This window comes from Fusarium graminearum, chromosome 2 (assembly GCF_000240135.3).
Source record: "Fusarium graminearum PH-1 chromosome 2, whole genome shotgun sequence".
Lineage (NCBI taxonomy): Eukaryota > Fungi > Ascomycota > Sordariomycetes > Hypocreales > Nectriaceae > Fusarium > Fusarium graminearum.
Window position 1 is genome coordinate 484933 of NC_026475.1, and position 15315 is coordinate 500247.

Genomic DNA, 15315 nt, shown 5'->3' on the forward strand with positions numbered 1-15315 from the left:
TCCGAAAAAGATGTAATTTACTATGGCTTATACTGACTCAATTCGACGATCCCTGCAGATCATCAGTCTGAGTCCCTTAATCCTCCCTTGTTATAGCGGAACCATGGAAGCCAGGGTATCCAATCGATTTGGTCGCCGCTAACGTCAATAGGGAATTTTGCAACTCTCGGGACTACGGGACCCACGGTTCCGTGGCAGCGAGGATCAATGCTGACCACATAGCCACCAGTAAGCATGTAAACCTTTACCTATTCTCTATTCTTCTCCGACAGTCCGCCCGTCCGTCGACCCGTGAAAGCGACATAAATCATGTCTGGTGAGGAGACTATCTTGGCAAGGCGAGCTCGTCTTTCCCAGGTTCCACGAGCGGTGCGTGCCATATTTAGAATGTTCCCTGGCACTAGTTGTAGGGCTGCACCAATACAAACACTAACCACCTAAACATAGTGCGAAGCATGCAAAGTCAGAAAGGTAATTCAGTTAACAATGAGATCTTTCCATTATGAATCTAACTCAATTGTCTTAGATCCGATGTGACAGATCCCAACCCTGTGGCAATTGTAAGGCTGCCGGTATCACTTGTCAACAAGCCCACTCCACACAACAATCAGACCGTCCCAGACAAGACAACCGGATATCACAGTTGTAGGTATATCACTCCTTTCCTCTGCAGTACTGACAAAGATCAAAGAGAAGAATATGTAGCTTCTCTTGAAGCTCGATTAGCCAAGGTTGAGGTTCGGTTAGACAAACAGCCTACACAATCAACACCTGCGTCTACAGATCCTCCTACTTCCACGCCTGCAGTTTCAAAGCAGGATACTTCAGTCTCTCCGGCCGTCTCATCTGAGCCAAGCGTCTACGATGTCGCCCAAACTCCAGTTGGCAACTTATACGAAGGAAGCTCATCGTTTATCTCTCAATTTCAGCAGGCTAGCGAAGAGATCAAACAGTCAGCAGCTGCCAAGACACCTGAGGGACAGCAGAGTATCAGCGAGTCTTTTAACCAGTTACACTCTATGCTCCATGATTCAAGTAGCAGGAAGCCGCCTCCTCGAGGTCCAACACGGTCTATGCCGGATATTACACCTTTGCCGGCTTCAGTAGTCCTCAAGATTATACGTACAATCAAAGGTAACAACACGCCACTGTCTCATAATTCAAGACCTATAAAGTCTAATTCTACCACAGTTAACCCAACCCGTTTCTTTCCTGGCCATGCAATGACCGACATAAAGTTAATCGAACATCTGTGTCAAAAGGTCTATTTCCCCACGGAGCCAGTGACTCTCGGTCACATCACAAGTGTCAATGGAATCATGCGCCTCCTCCTTCGAGAGTTTATCATCACAGAAGACCCTTTAAGTAAAGAGCACGACTTGGAGGCATTGAAAGCTCAGGTCGAACGGAACTTTCACCTAGGTCTCGAGACCTTTGAGACTGTAACAGTACCAAGCTTTGAGAATGTCATTGCAATAACAACTGCTGTAAGTCTGAGATGTTATCATCTGTGTTGGCATTACTGATGCAGTTGTCCAGGTTCTTAAAATCCAGAACGAAAGCAGACCAGTTCTCGCTCGCACCCTTGTCAATGCAGGACTCAGCCATTGCCAAATGTTAGGCTATCATCGAGAGATTACCTATCAGAAAGATCAAAGCGGCTTTGCTGAACATAAACGCCGCCTCTTCTGGACTCTGTATGTCTGTGACAAGACTAACTCTCTTCATCTCGGCAACGCCTCCAGAATGCAGGACTTTGAGGTCGATGCACAATACCCATCTATTCCAGTCGATGTAGCTGAAAAGCCATGGATTGAGTTGTTTCACCTCGTCATCAGACTGGCCAAGATCCAAGGCCTGATCTTTGATAAACTATACTCTGTAGCTGCATTGCAAGCACCAGCTATAGAGCGCCGGCAATGGATTGATACTCTTGTTGCAGATGCTCATCAATGGCGATACGATCTTGATCGGGTATGTTTCTCTTAGGTTCCGATCCAACATTCACTCACATATACATAGCTCGACGGCAGTCAGGTCCGCTTTATAAAGCTCCTTGAGTTATCGATGGTACACTGGGACATCATGTATTACACAACCCTCACCACTCTCCTCAGAGCACCAGCTATGCCTGGTGTCAGCACAGATATGACTTCGCAATGTTTTCAAACCGCTAGGCTCGCTTTAGAAAGCCACCTTCGGGCATTCTCAGGTTACGACGGAGTGAAGTTGTTCACAAAGGCCGACTACATCGATTGGTGAGTAAAACGCAGATCGCTATCTTTCGTCACTTCGTCAGCTTACATGGTCAGGGCTCTTCATAACTCATCATTCACTCCCTTTGTGGTAATCTTTCTCCACTCGATGGCAGCATCAAGTCTTGACGACGTCCAACTCCTTGAACAAGTTGTCGACACCTTTCGCCACGCCCGCGAAATCCATGCCGGCGCCGAGAGATTGTACCAGATTTGTGCCACTTTTGCCAGACTGGCTCGACGTATGGTGGAGTCACGAAACACATCAGTGGGCATGTACGATCAAAACACCGACTCGCTCCAAGTAGCAGGTGTGTCTCAAGATGTGCCGCTTATTTGGCCCGAAGCGTTTGTGCAGCCAACTGGACAGGGACAGCAGGCTACTTCTGATTCTGATGTTGATGCCTTTTTGAATGATGACATGACGTCGATCTTGGCTGATTGGATCAATGGCCAGCCTCCTGCTACGGAAATGTTTGTTATGGATTTTGGGGAGTGAGTTCGACTAAATTAGACTTCCGGATCTCTTAATTGGAATATATGTTTCACAAAAGTGTTGTTAAAGAACATACAGTTGTGGCAAACATAAGTCAGGCAACAGGATAAATCTCTAAAGGCACGGAGCCAAGGCAGCCAACTTGGACCACACACAAGAGCAATTTGAAAAGTAATTATAGACGTAAAAATTCTGCTGCCTTGGACTTGCTCTCCTACGATACCTTTCTATTGCAAACTTCCAAGACAAGACACGTCAGTGGTTTAGGGTTGCCTTGAACGCAGCAGTATCTTATGTATCTGCCTAACCAGGCAGAAGAATTACTTAGAACTAGATGACGGCTAAGAATAGAATCAAAACAAGACTGTGTACTTGGACTAAACACAAAGATCTATTTAATACTGGTGTCACTATCCGGTAGGACTTGCTTTCAACTTGGTCCTCAGACTTTCAACTGTCCTCTACAACATCGATTGATAACTCTGAATATCTACTATATCACAATGGCGGTATGTCTTCACCTATGAATCCCCCAACTTAGAGACTATTCTAATCTTATTACTAGTCTGCTTCAGGGTACATCTCATCTCCACCCCTCAAGCCTACCAGATTGTGCAATACTCATACTCAAACAGTGTCTCGGTCGATCAAGACTGTATCATAGCAGCCAACGCACTCCGATTCTCCAAGGGCCCCGATAAAATCAAATTCATCATTTTCAAAATCACTGACGATGAACAAAACGTCGTAGTAGAGGAAACCAGCTCCGAGACAGATTACGAAGTCTTTCGTCAGAAGCTCCTCTCAGGTGTTGACAAGACTGGAAATCCAGCACCACGATACGCAGTTTATGATGTAGACTACGATCTTGGGGAGGATGGAAAGCGGCAAGTTTACCCCTTGTTTTAACAGTATAATTCCTTCTGACAGTAGACTTCTCAGGACCAAAACAATCTTCATCTCTTGGGTACCTCGGGGCTCGCCTATCAGGGTATTTATTGTTCGTTTCTTGAGTTAGAACTTGAACTAATTATTATTAGCTTCGTATGCTTTACGCCAGTACCATGGAGTATTTGAAAAAAACCGTCAATGCCGGTGTTTTTACCCATGCTGGTAATCAAGAAGACATTGAATGGGAGGAATTGGTCAAGACTGTGAGTGGTGGCAAGGCCAAATAGCAGTAGCAGGGGTCACCCATCTCTATTTCACAGGCCTCGACAAGGGTCGATCATCAACTGTAACCTCGGGACATAAATTAGACAATTGCTAGTGTCTTCACCAAGCAATAAATCAACTTTTAGTTCCCTAAAACAAGATCTACTAGATACACATTTCCATGGATCTGGAACAATCAAGCTTTTCTTGTCCGATCATCTTGATCGTTTCGCTGCACTAACTTGTACAGGGTTAACCCCCGAGTGATGCACCATGCGCTACAATGATGACGTTGATCCCCCAAACTAGAGGTCTTTCAGTGGTCTCGATTTGTTCTCTTCACACACTCGCCACGCCAAATGTCAAAAAGTGTGGCTGGAAAACCTGGAAATCTCTCCATCTTGTCCTACGGCCGACAACGTCATCCTTTGTACAGATTGCTGTAAACTTTATTTGTTTGTTTATATTATTACTCAAGCCTGTCCTCTACTGGAGAAGCTGCACACAACCACCTACAAATTACCTTGTTAAAGATGCCTCGTACACTATTGCTCTGTTTTATCCACGGTTTCAAGGTACACTATACACAAACGTCTAATAGCAACGCTAACGAAACACTTTAGGGTACCGACAATACCTTTCAAGAATTCCCATATGTGAGCACCCATCTTCCATGGAGCCGACAGATTCAAGGCAAACTAACCCTTGGTAGGATCTCAAAAAGGCAGTCGGCAAAGAACTACCAGACTGTAAAGTCCAGTCAGTCGTCTATCCCAAATATGAGACATCTGGCGAACTCGCTCAGGCCTCAGAGGGCTTTCTCGGATGGTAAGTTATCTTGCCACAGAAATCGACTACTTTCACCGTACTAATAATCACCACAGGCTCAAGGAACGAGTCATGGACATTCGAAAGGAAAAGTCCGAAAAGCCATGGCCTCCTCATGACAGAGACGTCGGTGTAGTCCTCGTTGCCCACAGCATGGGAGGCTTTGTCGCAGCGGATTCTCTCTTCCTAGCAATAAACGAAAGAGCCAACGACGGAGATGAAAACGATCCCCTGTTCCCCTTAATCCAAGGCATTCTCACATTCGACACTCCCTACAACGGCCTTGCCCGCTCCATGTTCGTCTACGGTGCTTTTTCAAACTATCAAAAAGTCAACAGTGTCTTCAACGTCATGACAGCTATATCCGCCGCCGCGCCTGCCAGTCTTGCTCGTCTAAGTGCGCGACGAGCTGCTACTACCGCCGTCACAACCACTACACGAGGACCCCAATGGAAGACATGGCAGCTGGTAGCCGTCAAGACAGGCACAGTCGGCGCCATCGCAGCTGGTGGTGTGGCGGCTTACATGAATCGAGAGCTCATCATGCAAGGAATGAAGAGCGTCAAGAATATCAACAAAGAGTCGGTCGCCGAGGGATACCGCCAAAGCATGGACGCCTTCGGTCAAGGTTTAGCCTACATCAACCGCGGGAATGTAGGACGGTCTTTTTCTTGGCTGTCTGATCACGTTACCTTTGTCGGTGCACTTCTTAGACAAAAGGAACTCAACCGTCGACTGGAACGCATTGGATCACTCAAAGGTGTTGGTATACACGACTTTTACTGTTCTCTTGGCGAGAATGGTTACTGGAGTGGTGGCTACTTTGTCCCTGAGCGAACGTTCTGCGCTATTCCAGAAGAAAGTCACTCGGCGTATCCTATATTTGAGAGATGTGTCATGCCCAAAGCCGACGATGAGGTAGAGGCTCACATGAACATGTTCAGGCCCGAGAAGCACCGCGGATACGAAGAGATGACGGAAAGGTCAGCTGAGCTTGTCAAGAAGTGGTTCATGAGTGAGGATAACGTTGTTGATGATCCCAAGTTCCGTGAAACTCCTCCCGAGGAGACGGAAGAGACTGAAAAGGCCAAGGAGATTCTTGAGAAAGATCCAGGCGCCGAAGAGAACGAAAAGGCCGAGGGTGCCGACAAGGACAAAGACGACGAGTTCCCAGACGAGTCGCCCCTCGACATCGCCAATGCTGCATCGCTTGTGCCACTACCCGATGATACAGGAGACCAACTCATCGGAGATGCAAATATCGAGGGCGCTGACACTGTCGAGAAGCGAAACTACCTCAACTATCTCTTCGGCGTGGCTCAATCGGCAGGTACAGATGCCAAGGGCTGGCTGCCAAACAAGATCCCCCAGATGCCAAACCTGCCCAGCATGCCGAATATGCCAAACATGCCAAATATGCCCAAGGTTCCCAGCTCTGTATCGTCGTTGGGCAATGTATCCATGCCTAGCATGAAGATCTGGGGTAAGAGGGATGGGGATACACAAGGAGAGGGTGAGACGCAGGACAAGAACACTACTGAAGAAAAGAATGATACTGCTGAAGTTGAAACAAAAGCTGAACCGAAGGAAACGACTGATAATAATGCAGAGGTTGCCCAGAAGATTGAGGCAGAAGGTGAAAAGAAATCAGGTTAGGTGGAAACCAGAGGTCGTTAGTTTTTCCCGTGTTGTTTTCTCACCCTGTTACTGTTCAAGATTAATAGTCGTTATAGCTCTAGAGGTTGGGGATATTAATCTCATCACTTCAGCCTAAAGAATGAACTTCATTATACAGCAGTCCAATATGAACCTGATCTATTTCCTTCAGTCACTATTATAAGTGGCATTTAACCTGAGCTGAGCTGAGCCAACATGAGAGGCGGGCCTATCAGTCATCGCACTTCCCCGCACTCTACCTTTCTCATTCGTATGTGACAGGTTGTCTTCCATACATCTCCACGACATCATATACAGTTCGGGTGCGAGTTCTTCAGCTTTCTACCTTGACCTAACTTCACGTTAAATCATTGTCTCTCCAGGAAGCGCGTCATGCTCAAGCTAGAAGAAAGGTTCTTTGCTCTAGAGGGCAGTATCTACCCAGGCGGCCCAAGCACTTGGTACATAATGGATTCGGATCAGCGTCGCCTTGTTTCAGTCACTATGGATGAGGAACTTGAATCAGTAGATACAGCAGTCGAGCACCTCTCGAATCGTATAGACGATCTGGAACTGGATGTTTTTGAAATCCATGTTTCATCTCAGGGCGACTTGATATCAACATCTACAGATCTAGAAGATGACAACACCTTTTGCCCGTTTTACGCCCCTCTTGAGGCAATTGAAGAGCCAGGGGATATTCAAGTTGTCCCGAGGTCAAAACTACAAGAGCTTGACAGACTGGGACCTCTAGTGGATCTTGTCACAGATCTGCAATCCTCTAAACCAAGAAAAAGGGTAAGTAAGCGGTTCTCAAAGACTCAAGAATTGAGCCCCCGACTTGAACATAGCTAGTATTCAAGTATTACTTTGTTTATCAACGCATGTCTCGTGTATGGAACGAGATGAATCTGTGGATGTGCTTGCCCAAACATCCAAATATCGTGCCGTTCGACAAGATAGTCATAGATGAGCTGGAAGGTCGCTGCGTCGGGTTTACAACCAAGTATATCGAAGGAGGAACGCTTGATGAGAACAGATCTCGAGTTTTCAAGCTCAAATGGCTCCTTCAACTAATTGCTATTATGGACGAGCTAAACTTAAACCTCGGGGTTGCTCATTAAGAAGTCGCACTTCGGAACCTGCTTATAAACGACCCGACTGATTCCCTTACGATTTTTGACTTCAATTTTTCGGCTCGCATTAGAGATATGGGATTTATTCAGGCTCGAAATGATGTTGATGGAGTTGTATCTACGGTATATGAACTCATCACTGGTGACTACGAGCTACGCTCAGTGGAACACGAACAACAAAAGGTCTCGGATATTGAGGCGATAGAGTGGACTAAGCACGCTGATGTTCAGCTTGATCACCCGGTTGCAGAATTCCGCAAAGTTCTTGATCAATGGTCTTTAGAGCGGCGGAAGGACTCCAACCGGATCAATACATATAAAGACGCCCCAAACTACATCGGGTGGCCTACTATGCCCCAGCCAACACCCTCTGAGGTTGTGGTTAACTACACAACAGGCCCTATGAAAGAATCCAGAGTGCTATGGAGTACGGAAAGGAGGGATATGCTAGCACAAGGAAAGACTGTTTTAAACTGGCAACGTCCTGCTCAGATAAAACTTAAGCCGGCGGACAGATCTTAGAGACTGGTGAATATATTTAGTAAATGCAGTATACCAAGGTTAGTAGGTCAAGGGGAAGGAGTAAAAGAAAATTCTTGGATAATGACTGGATTAAATATTTATACTTTGTTGGATCTTCCAATGTAGCAATGTGTCACCGGTTTATCATCACTTGGGTAAGTCAAAAAACGATAGGATGAGGAGGCTTGTGAACACATCAAGATTGATATCTTCAAGATGCCAACTAGATACAAAGTCCAATAATGTGTTGCCGTTCTTCATTCCCCATCAAACAAACATCAAGCTTCATCTCTAACAATCAATCATAATCCTCCCCTTCCCACGACTAACACAGCTCAACATCGACTCCTTCTTCTGCTCCTCATTCAAAGCCACACCCTTATGCTCCACTTCTCCCTTGCACACATCAACCATACACGTCCCGCAGTTCCCAACCAGGCACGAAGACTCAATTTCCAAGCCAGCGTCGGAAAGTACCTGAAGAAGAGACTTTTCACGAGGCACTTGAATTGTATTGCCTGTAGACTTGATTTCCACTTCGAAGGGCTCTCCTGTTCCTGTTGTGGCATCGCCAAATTCTTCGAAATGAATATTAGCTTTCGGATAGTTCAGAGTGGTGGTTATAGTGCGACAGGCATTCATCAGAGATGTTGGGCCGCAGCAGTAAACGACTGTAGTGGCTTTGTTCTCATCCACTGGCTTGGGTATGATCTGACTGAGATTGAGTCGTCGGCCCTGATCTTTGGCATATATAGTCGTCTTGTCGAGTGGTAGACGTTCCATATAAGCGGCATCTTTGTGGCTACGCACAGCATAATGTACCTGTACATCTGCCTCTTCACTCAATAGCTTCTCGATCTCAGTGAGGAATGCTGTCACGCCAATACCACCAATGATGAAAATGTGTTTGATGGCTTGTGGAGCAGAGCTTGTATCTTGGGCTGTGGAGGCGTTGCGTCCTGGGGCGATCTTGATAACGTCACCAACTTGAAGGTTGTCATGCAAATAAACAGACCCGCCTCGAGAGTTGTCATCTCGAGAAACACCTAGCTCGAAGCAATTTGTAGTACCGGATACGACAGAGTACGCGCGAGATAAACTTCCATCAGGCCCAAACCGAAGTCGCACAAAAGGGAACTGCTCAAAGGCAGAATCCTCGGATTTTCCATCATCATCTTCGATTTCAAAGACGAATGACTTGACACGCGTGGTGAGATCTGTTTTGGAGACCAACTTGTAAGGTCGCCAGACCACAGGAATGCGATCACCTTCGAGGCGACCACTCATATCTTCGGCACCGTGTTCAAGACGTGTGCGAAAGATGTTCAACATCTCTTCAGACAGGGCAGGCAGAGTGGCCAACTCTCTAAACGCCTCGTAGTTATCCTTTTCGTGGTAGAGGTAGTTCTGGACACGAGCAAGAGGCCAGGTTGGGTGAATCCGTTCGACAAGTTCCATCTCGTCACCCTGTTCGATAAATCCAGTATTGATGACGCGGTAGTACCACCCCATACGACCAGTTGACTGCGCCATAGCTGAAGTTTTCTTGTGTTGAAAGCGGTGATTCAGCTTGTAACACGGCTGTCGAGGGGATGTCACCTGGATTCTCACAGAACCTTTTCCTACGCGGTAAACGTCGCCGATACAGACATTGTGCTCTGACATGTGCCTTGTCGAGAGGTTCTCTCCAAATCCACCAATTTTGAAGAGATCATGTCGACCCGGGAGTTGAGCGTTCCACGCATCATAGTGAGCAGCGCAGTATTGATGCAGCGCTTTCTCGGGGCCACCATGATGGATGTAGTCATGCTCGTCGCCGACAAGACCCAGAAAAGTAACTTCCCATTTTCCTTGACGATCTCGCTTGTTGATGGCGCTGCGGATGTTTACTCCACCCATGGGGCGGACTTTGCCTGTTCGCAAGCTGAGAAGGGCATCTGTGGGAGGAAGAGGGGCAGGACCTACGGCGGAGCTGTCATATTTGGCAGACATCTTGACAATTGTGGTTAATCGGCGTTTAGTATTGAGTTGGGTGTGGTTGTTGAAGGTTGAAGTTGAGGTGAGTGGGATAACGAGCCTTTTGTTGGACGAGACTAGGCATCCTACACTTAACCCAATCCAGCAAGTCACCCAAAAGTTACTTGTCATTATCACCAACAAAATGGATGACTAGCTGATTAACTACCTAGAGATACATGATCACTCGATTACAATTCTCTCATCTTCTCTTCCAACCCCAAACATACCCAATATCTCTCGTCTTCCCTCCATCACCTGCTTTGCCTCTTCAAAGCATTGAGCAGACTCAATCACAAACGACAGTAATCTTGTGCAACGCATCCATCTATCTTCAAGCAACCTAACAAGCTCCTGTTTGTTCTTATAAGCTCCCAGCCATGACTCAGGCAACTCAAAGATATCATCGACTGTTTGGGGAAACATGTTTACCTCTTCTTTAAGAGCAACAGAGATTAAACCATTGAACCGTTTGAAGAGAAGCCCCCATGCTGCTTTCCAGCTACTCAACTCAGCTTCAACTTTGCCCGGCTTTTCCTTTCGCCTGTGTGATTGCTTGTCAGAACGGTCAGTGGTTGCAAAAGTGTCCAGAACGCCATTGCAATAGTTCAAATCGTCCTGGGCAGTTTTCAGGTCCAGATTGGCCAACTCTTCGAATCTTCCCGCGTCCCAGAAGCTTTGAAGATCCAAAAGCTCTGTGAAGAAATCATCCACCAGCGACGACTCGTGTCTGCTGGTCCAATTTGGATCTTCCTCAAGTTGAAGTCTCCATGCAGTGATTTCATCTTCTGAAGCAGACGGCGACTCGATCTCAACCACGACTGCGTATCTGACATAAAGATTCGTGGCGTTCTCACGCTCTTTAACCAGGAATGAATCGGTCGAGTTGCATGTGGCTAGTCCTTCCTCCCTTGGCAGCATCAGATATCTCCACTGGTAAAGAAACGTAATAATTTCCAGAGTCAAGGGGTATGTCGCTTCTAGGATGCACGCTCTATCGAAATCGGTGTGTTTACTGTATATATGCTGCTTCCCTATCCAGTATATAATGGCAACCGCGCATGGGTAGACAAGCTTATATGTAATGACGTTGTTATCTCGGATGTATTTGTCGCATACGAAGAATGTTTTGCAGCCGAATATTCTTACCAACGCCAGATAATCACTAGGTCCGAGGATACGTTGCGGGGTGCTTCGTAATGTCGATATTGGGCCACTAACAGCAAGAGTTACCTCGCCCTGTCGAATCGCTTTGTAGTGGACTTCTCTGTGAACCTCATCAAATGTGGCAGTTTTCAACAGTTTGATGAAGTCAGAGCGCTTCAGCTCTGCAACATCGTATCCTGACGTTACGAGACAACCTGTTTCTGAATCAACGGCTTTGTAGCATTCCTCCAACGCTGAGTCTGTTTCGGCCTCACAGGTTGAAAGTGGGATGTTTTTCCGAATGGACTTTGCCGAGCGATTCCAGATAGGTTGTGATGAGGGCCAGGTAGGTAAAGACAGGGCAGGAATTCTCGCCGAAGCTTCGTTCATAACAGTCTGTATGTCGCCTAGTCTTTGTGATATATCAGCTGCCACGTATGGTCTCTGCTGCAAGTCCCACATAGGAACCCAGCTAGGAATACCATAAGTGTTGCGTTGCTCTATATTGGTCAAGGATTCTGAGAGCTCCAGTATCTCATGTCGTCCTCTCTTCTGAATAAGATATGCGGCAGTCCCGATGTATACTTCACGGACCATGAGATTGTAGTCGGCTGCCAGAATGGATGCATCTTCGACATCGACTAGTCCAAGTAGGCCAAAGATTTTGTCTCTCAAGTCGCTCATCTGGCATAGCGCAGTTGCTGCAAGAACCTGGACAAGCTCGCTTTTCACATATGGCCCTATCCTGCCGATGTGATTCATCCACCAGGGAATTTCTACACGGTGTGTCTGAGCTTTGACAACCATGTCCTGCGATATGGGTGTGAACTTGTCACCGCAATGCAAAACGACAGAGCGGGCGAGCAAGACTTCTTGTACAACCCATAATCTGGAAAAGAATGGCCGTTGGAAGAAAGGGTCTAGGATTGCCGGTGCGTGGTTTTTGAACTCCCTCCCCGGTGGTCTGGTTGGTTCAGTAATGCTTTGGAGAAGGGGAACAGCCTTGGTTCCTTTCCGAGAGTTGCCATATTCATCTTCTCCGACGTATGCATGCACAACATTTGCTCTGGAAAATACATCATCCATCATGGCAACTTGATATGATCTTTCCTCGAGATCAGACTGGTTGATGCAAACCGAGTCGACCCAGATGAAGACAGATTCAAGCTCTTTGCGTAGATGACGAAGGCCCTGGTGACAACTCGATGTGATTGGCAAAGCTCTGTTACCATGACCGATGAATATTCGCTGGCATAAAGAAGAATCGTTGCTGGCGTCAGCCCAAGTGTATGAAAGGGCTTCATAAGCAGGCGGCTTGTCCACATCGACTACCAATAATCGACCTTCAAGTGCCTTTTCTCGGGGTGCGGGCAGAAGTTCCAAGATCCTAATATGCGAAGGTTGAGTCAATTTGGGATATTCGACTTGTTGGATCTGTCTTGGCTGGTAAGATCTCGGTGTAATTTGCAGGGTTAGAAACTCACTTCTCGCCCGTAAGCATCGCTTACTGTGGCTGCTTGGTGGGTGATGCCTGAACAGACCATGCCTTGGCTGGCCTGTATTTGCTGTAAAACTCTTCCGATATCCTCGCTAGGTGCGTCTGTTATATAATCGACGCACGACGGCCACGACAAAGGTTTGATCTCTTCTTTAGAGTGTGTTTCTTCATGGTGCGCAGAGGAAGTAACCGCCTCGGCAGGTTCATCGATAGAGAACTCAAGAGGGCCAATTGTACCACAAGCCTGACAAGTCCAGAGTTTGTCATCGAACGGGATGGGATCTATTCTTCTACAGTCCGGATCGTGCCAATCCATGGCGCATGAATGAGAATTAACGGTGAGGCAGCAAAGCCGGCTAAGAATTGGAAGTGTGGGGAGGGGGCCAACATTTTATAAGTACAAGTGCAGTAGTCAGCTAAACTTGTCCAGCGAGGCTAATGAGGCTGTGCATTGCGAGGCAGATTTAACGACCAGCGACTACGTTTAGTTCATATGTTGCTTGTTTGTTCCTCTCTTTCTATTTCCATATTCATTATTATCAAGACTAATGGTATTTTTTTATTTTTTTTTCACAGAACTCTTATCTGATAGACAGCATTATCATGTAAGCTACACAATCTCGACACCACGACACTATTGGGATTACTTTGTCTGTCTTTTACAGTAAGAATGATCGTATATCAAAGAAATCCTGCTATGAAAATGCTCGCTGATGTGTCCGACTGCTCATCCTTCTCAAATTTCTGGTGCTCAGCCGATATGTCCTCAAATTGATCCGACAAGACCAAACATGACGTTGAAAGATAGTGGGAGGGCCCCATTAAGTAGAGGCAAGTTCATCGATGGCTTCCCAATGGCCAGTCCAAAAAGGATTCAATCTTCCAATAATTACTTCATAAATCCGCTCGTTCGTTACGGCCGGTTGCCTCATGCATCCATATTGGAGCGCAACGCGGCATCCCCCAACCACCAGCTGATCACAGTAGAAATTATCTGTCCGCGCACTATCACCCTGTCCGCCAGCGCTGCACAGCTGAAAATCCCATTACTTTGCAACAATTTTGGCGGATCCCTTGCTTTCTTGTCTCTTCCGCTCTCTCTCTTCGGTGGTGGCGCAGGTGGGACAGACGACAATATCGGTATACGAAGTTATAGCTACTCCATAGCATCGACCGACGAAATAGTTTTCTTGTCGGCTGTCGAAGGGCTGACGCGATCTCAGACCGCAGTTCAAAATGGGGCTTTCGATGGCGTTGACGTAGCCGCAGCGGCTGCATTCTTCCAGCGTCTCTGTCTGTGTGCACATGGTGAATTGTTTCGAGAGTTGTATGTGTCAGGTTATGTGTCGATGTGTAGATGTTTGGAAGAGGTTGGCTAAGCGAAAGGCGCAGATCATGGACAGGCAAGGTTCTTGATAAAGCAAACTTGGAGGGTCATGTAACCGGTATATATAGCCTGTCAGCTGGTTCGCAACTTGATTCATTCTGCCCGGACGAGGCAGACGGAATTTCCAAATCAGGCGGTGTGCTTTGTTTATTGGAAAGAAGGGTTACACAGACACTTCTGATAAATGATACCCCTGATCACGTATGATTATCAAGTAGTATCAGAAGAAGACCGGTCGTGACTTGTTCTCCTGCGATTCATCAGAGTCCCCCTCCTGCCTTATCGACAGGGTTCCATTCGTTATGTCCATCAGCCATTGTCCTTTCGTGCCAGTCTCCTTATTGCCGCAGTAATATCCAGTGTGGTTACACATGATGTAAGTTTCCCTGGATACTGCCTAATTAGATTGCTAGACAATATCTATGTTGGCAAACTGCGCAGGCATTCACTTGTTTCCATTGTTCTTGCAGGATAATAATATATTGATGGCCCGGGTATCAGATGCCGTCTTGGAACGCAAGATATCCGACAGACTATACATCCAATCCTTCTGATAGCCGTCAATAACAGCTGAGCTGTGCTGATATGCAGCTGGTATGGTTGTATTGGCGGACATTTATTCGGGAGGGGATCAGATCAGAAAGCAGATCATTCACTTCTTGATTCCCTTTGGCCAATGAAGCAGCCAGTTTCACCCAACCTCTCACCTGAAGCAGCTTACGTCGTTTCCACATGAAATCAAATTCAAATGCTGGTCTATCTACCAAACTATCTTCAACCAGTCCGAGGTCAAAGCTTTTACACGCATCGCCAAGCCATCTTTTCCGGTGAATTCTCGATGATAACACATATTCGGAAGTTTCTGAAGTGACAATAGGACAATATTCAACACATTCTTCGCAGCCCTCAGAATCTCAAAGTCAACATGGTTGGTTGGTGTCGTTGGTTTGACTTTGACACCCACGTTGAAAGATAAGCGGCGGCTATAGCTCATAGGTCAAGTTTATTGTGACGACAACAAAGGTTACAAGAACTCCGAAGGTGTATTGCTGATGCCAGGATTGTCAATACTGATTTAGGCAGTCCTCGTCGCTACGGAAGCAGAGTAAAGGACTCGCTGAGTTTAGAGTACGAATCACAACCTAATGTTTTAAGTTTCCAGTGGATAATATACTCTTGGCTGCATAGTGAGGGACAAAGTCAGTATCAAGCTTTGGAAA

The 15315-nt window shown here is 46.6% G+C and overlaps 5 protein-coding genes across 5 annotated transcripts; 4 read left to right on the forward strand and 1 right to left on the reverse strand.

The window, feature by feature from the left end:
* Positions 1 to 2364: 2364 nt before the first annotated feature.
* Positions 2365 to 2754, forward strand: FGSG_13286 (uncharacterized protein; the record flags this gene model as incomplete). The annotated part of the gene is made up of 1 exon (XM_011321590.1): positions 2365 to 2754. The coding sequence occupies one exon, from the start codon at positions 2365 to 2367 to the stop codon at positions 2752 to 2754; it is 390 nt and encodes a 129-aa protein (XP_011319892.1).
* A 1685-nt stretch (positions 2755 to 4439) lies between these two features.
* Positions 4440 to 6390, forward strand: FGSG_13287 (uncharacterized protein; the record flags this gene model as incomplete). Its single annotated transcript, XM_011321591.1, has 4 exons — positions 4440 to 4481; positions 4530 to 4562; positions 4619 to 4734; positions 4791 to 6390. The coding sequence occupies 4 exons, from the start codon at positions 4440 to 4442 to the stop codon at positions 6388 to 6390; spliced, it is 1791 nt and encodes a 596-aa protein (XP_011319893.1).
* A 504-nt stretch (positions 6391 to 6894) lies between these two features.
* FGSG_13288 (uncharacterized protein) lies at positions 6895 to 8048 on the forward strand (the record flags this gene model as incomplete). Its single annotated transcript, XM_011321592.1, has 2 exons — positions 6895 to 7188; positions 7617 to 8048. The coding sequence occupies 2 exons, from the start codon at positions 6895 to 6897 to the stop codon at positions 8046 to 8048; spliced, it is 726 nt and encodes a 241-aa protein (XP_011319894.1).
* A 291-nt stretch (positions 8049 to 8339) lies between these two features.
* FGSG_08821 (uncharacterized protein) lies at positions 8340 to 10040 on the reverse strand (the record flags this gene model as incomplete). Its single annotated transcript, XM_011321593.1, has 1 exon — positions 8340 to 10040. One exon carries the CDS (start codon positions 10038 to 10040, stop codon positions 8340 to 8342), a length of 1701 nt encoding a protein of 566 aa, XP_011319895.1.
* A 3362-nt stretch (positions 10041 to 13402) lies between these two features.
* FGSG_13289 (uncharacterized protein) lies at positions 13403 to 14104 on the forward strand. Its single transcript, XM_011321594.1, has one exon. The coding sequence runs from the start codon at positions 13500 to 13502 to the stop codon at positions 14085 to 14087; it is 588 nt and encodes a 195-aa protein (XP_011319896.1). The 5' UTR covers positions 13403 to 13499; the 3' UTR covers positions 14088 to 14104.
* The last annotated feature ends 1211 nt before the right edge of the window (positions 14105 to 15315 follow it).

Excerpts from the sequence above, each read along its gene's own strand:
- FGSG_13289 (XM_011321594.1), top strand. The coding sequence starts at position 13,500 with ATGACGTTGAAAGATAGTGGGAGGGCCCCATTAAGTAGAGGCAAGTTC.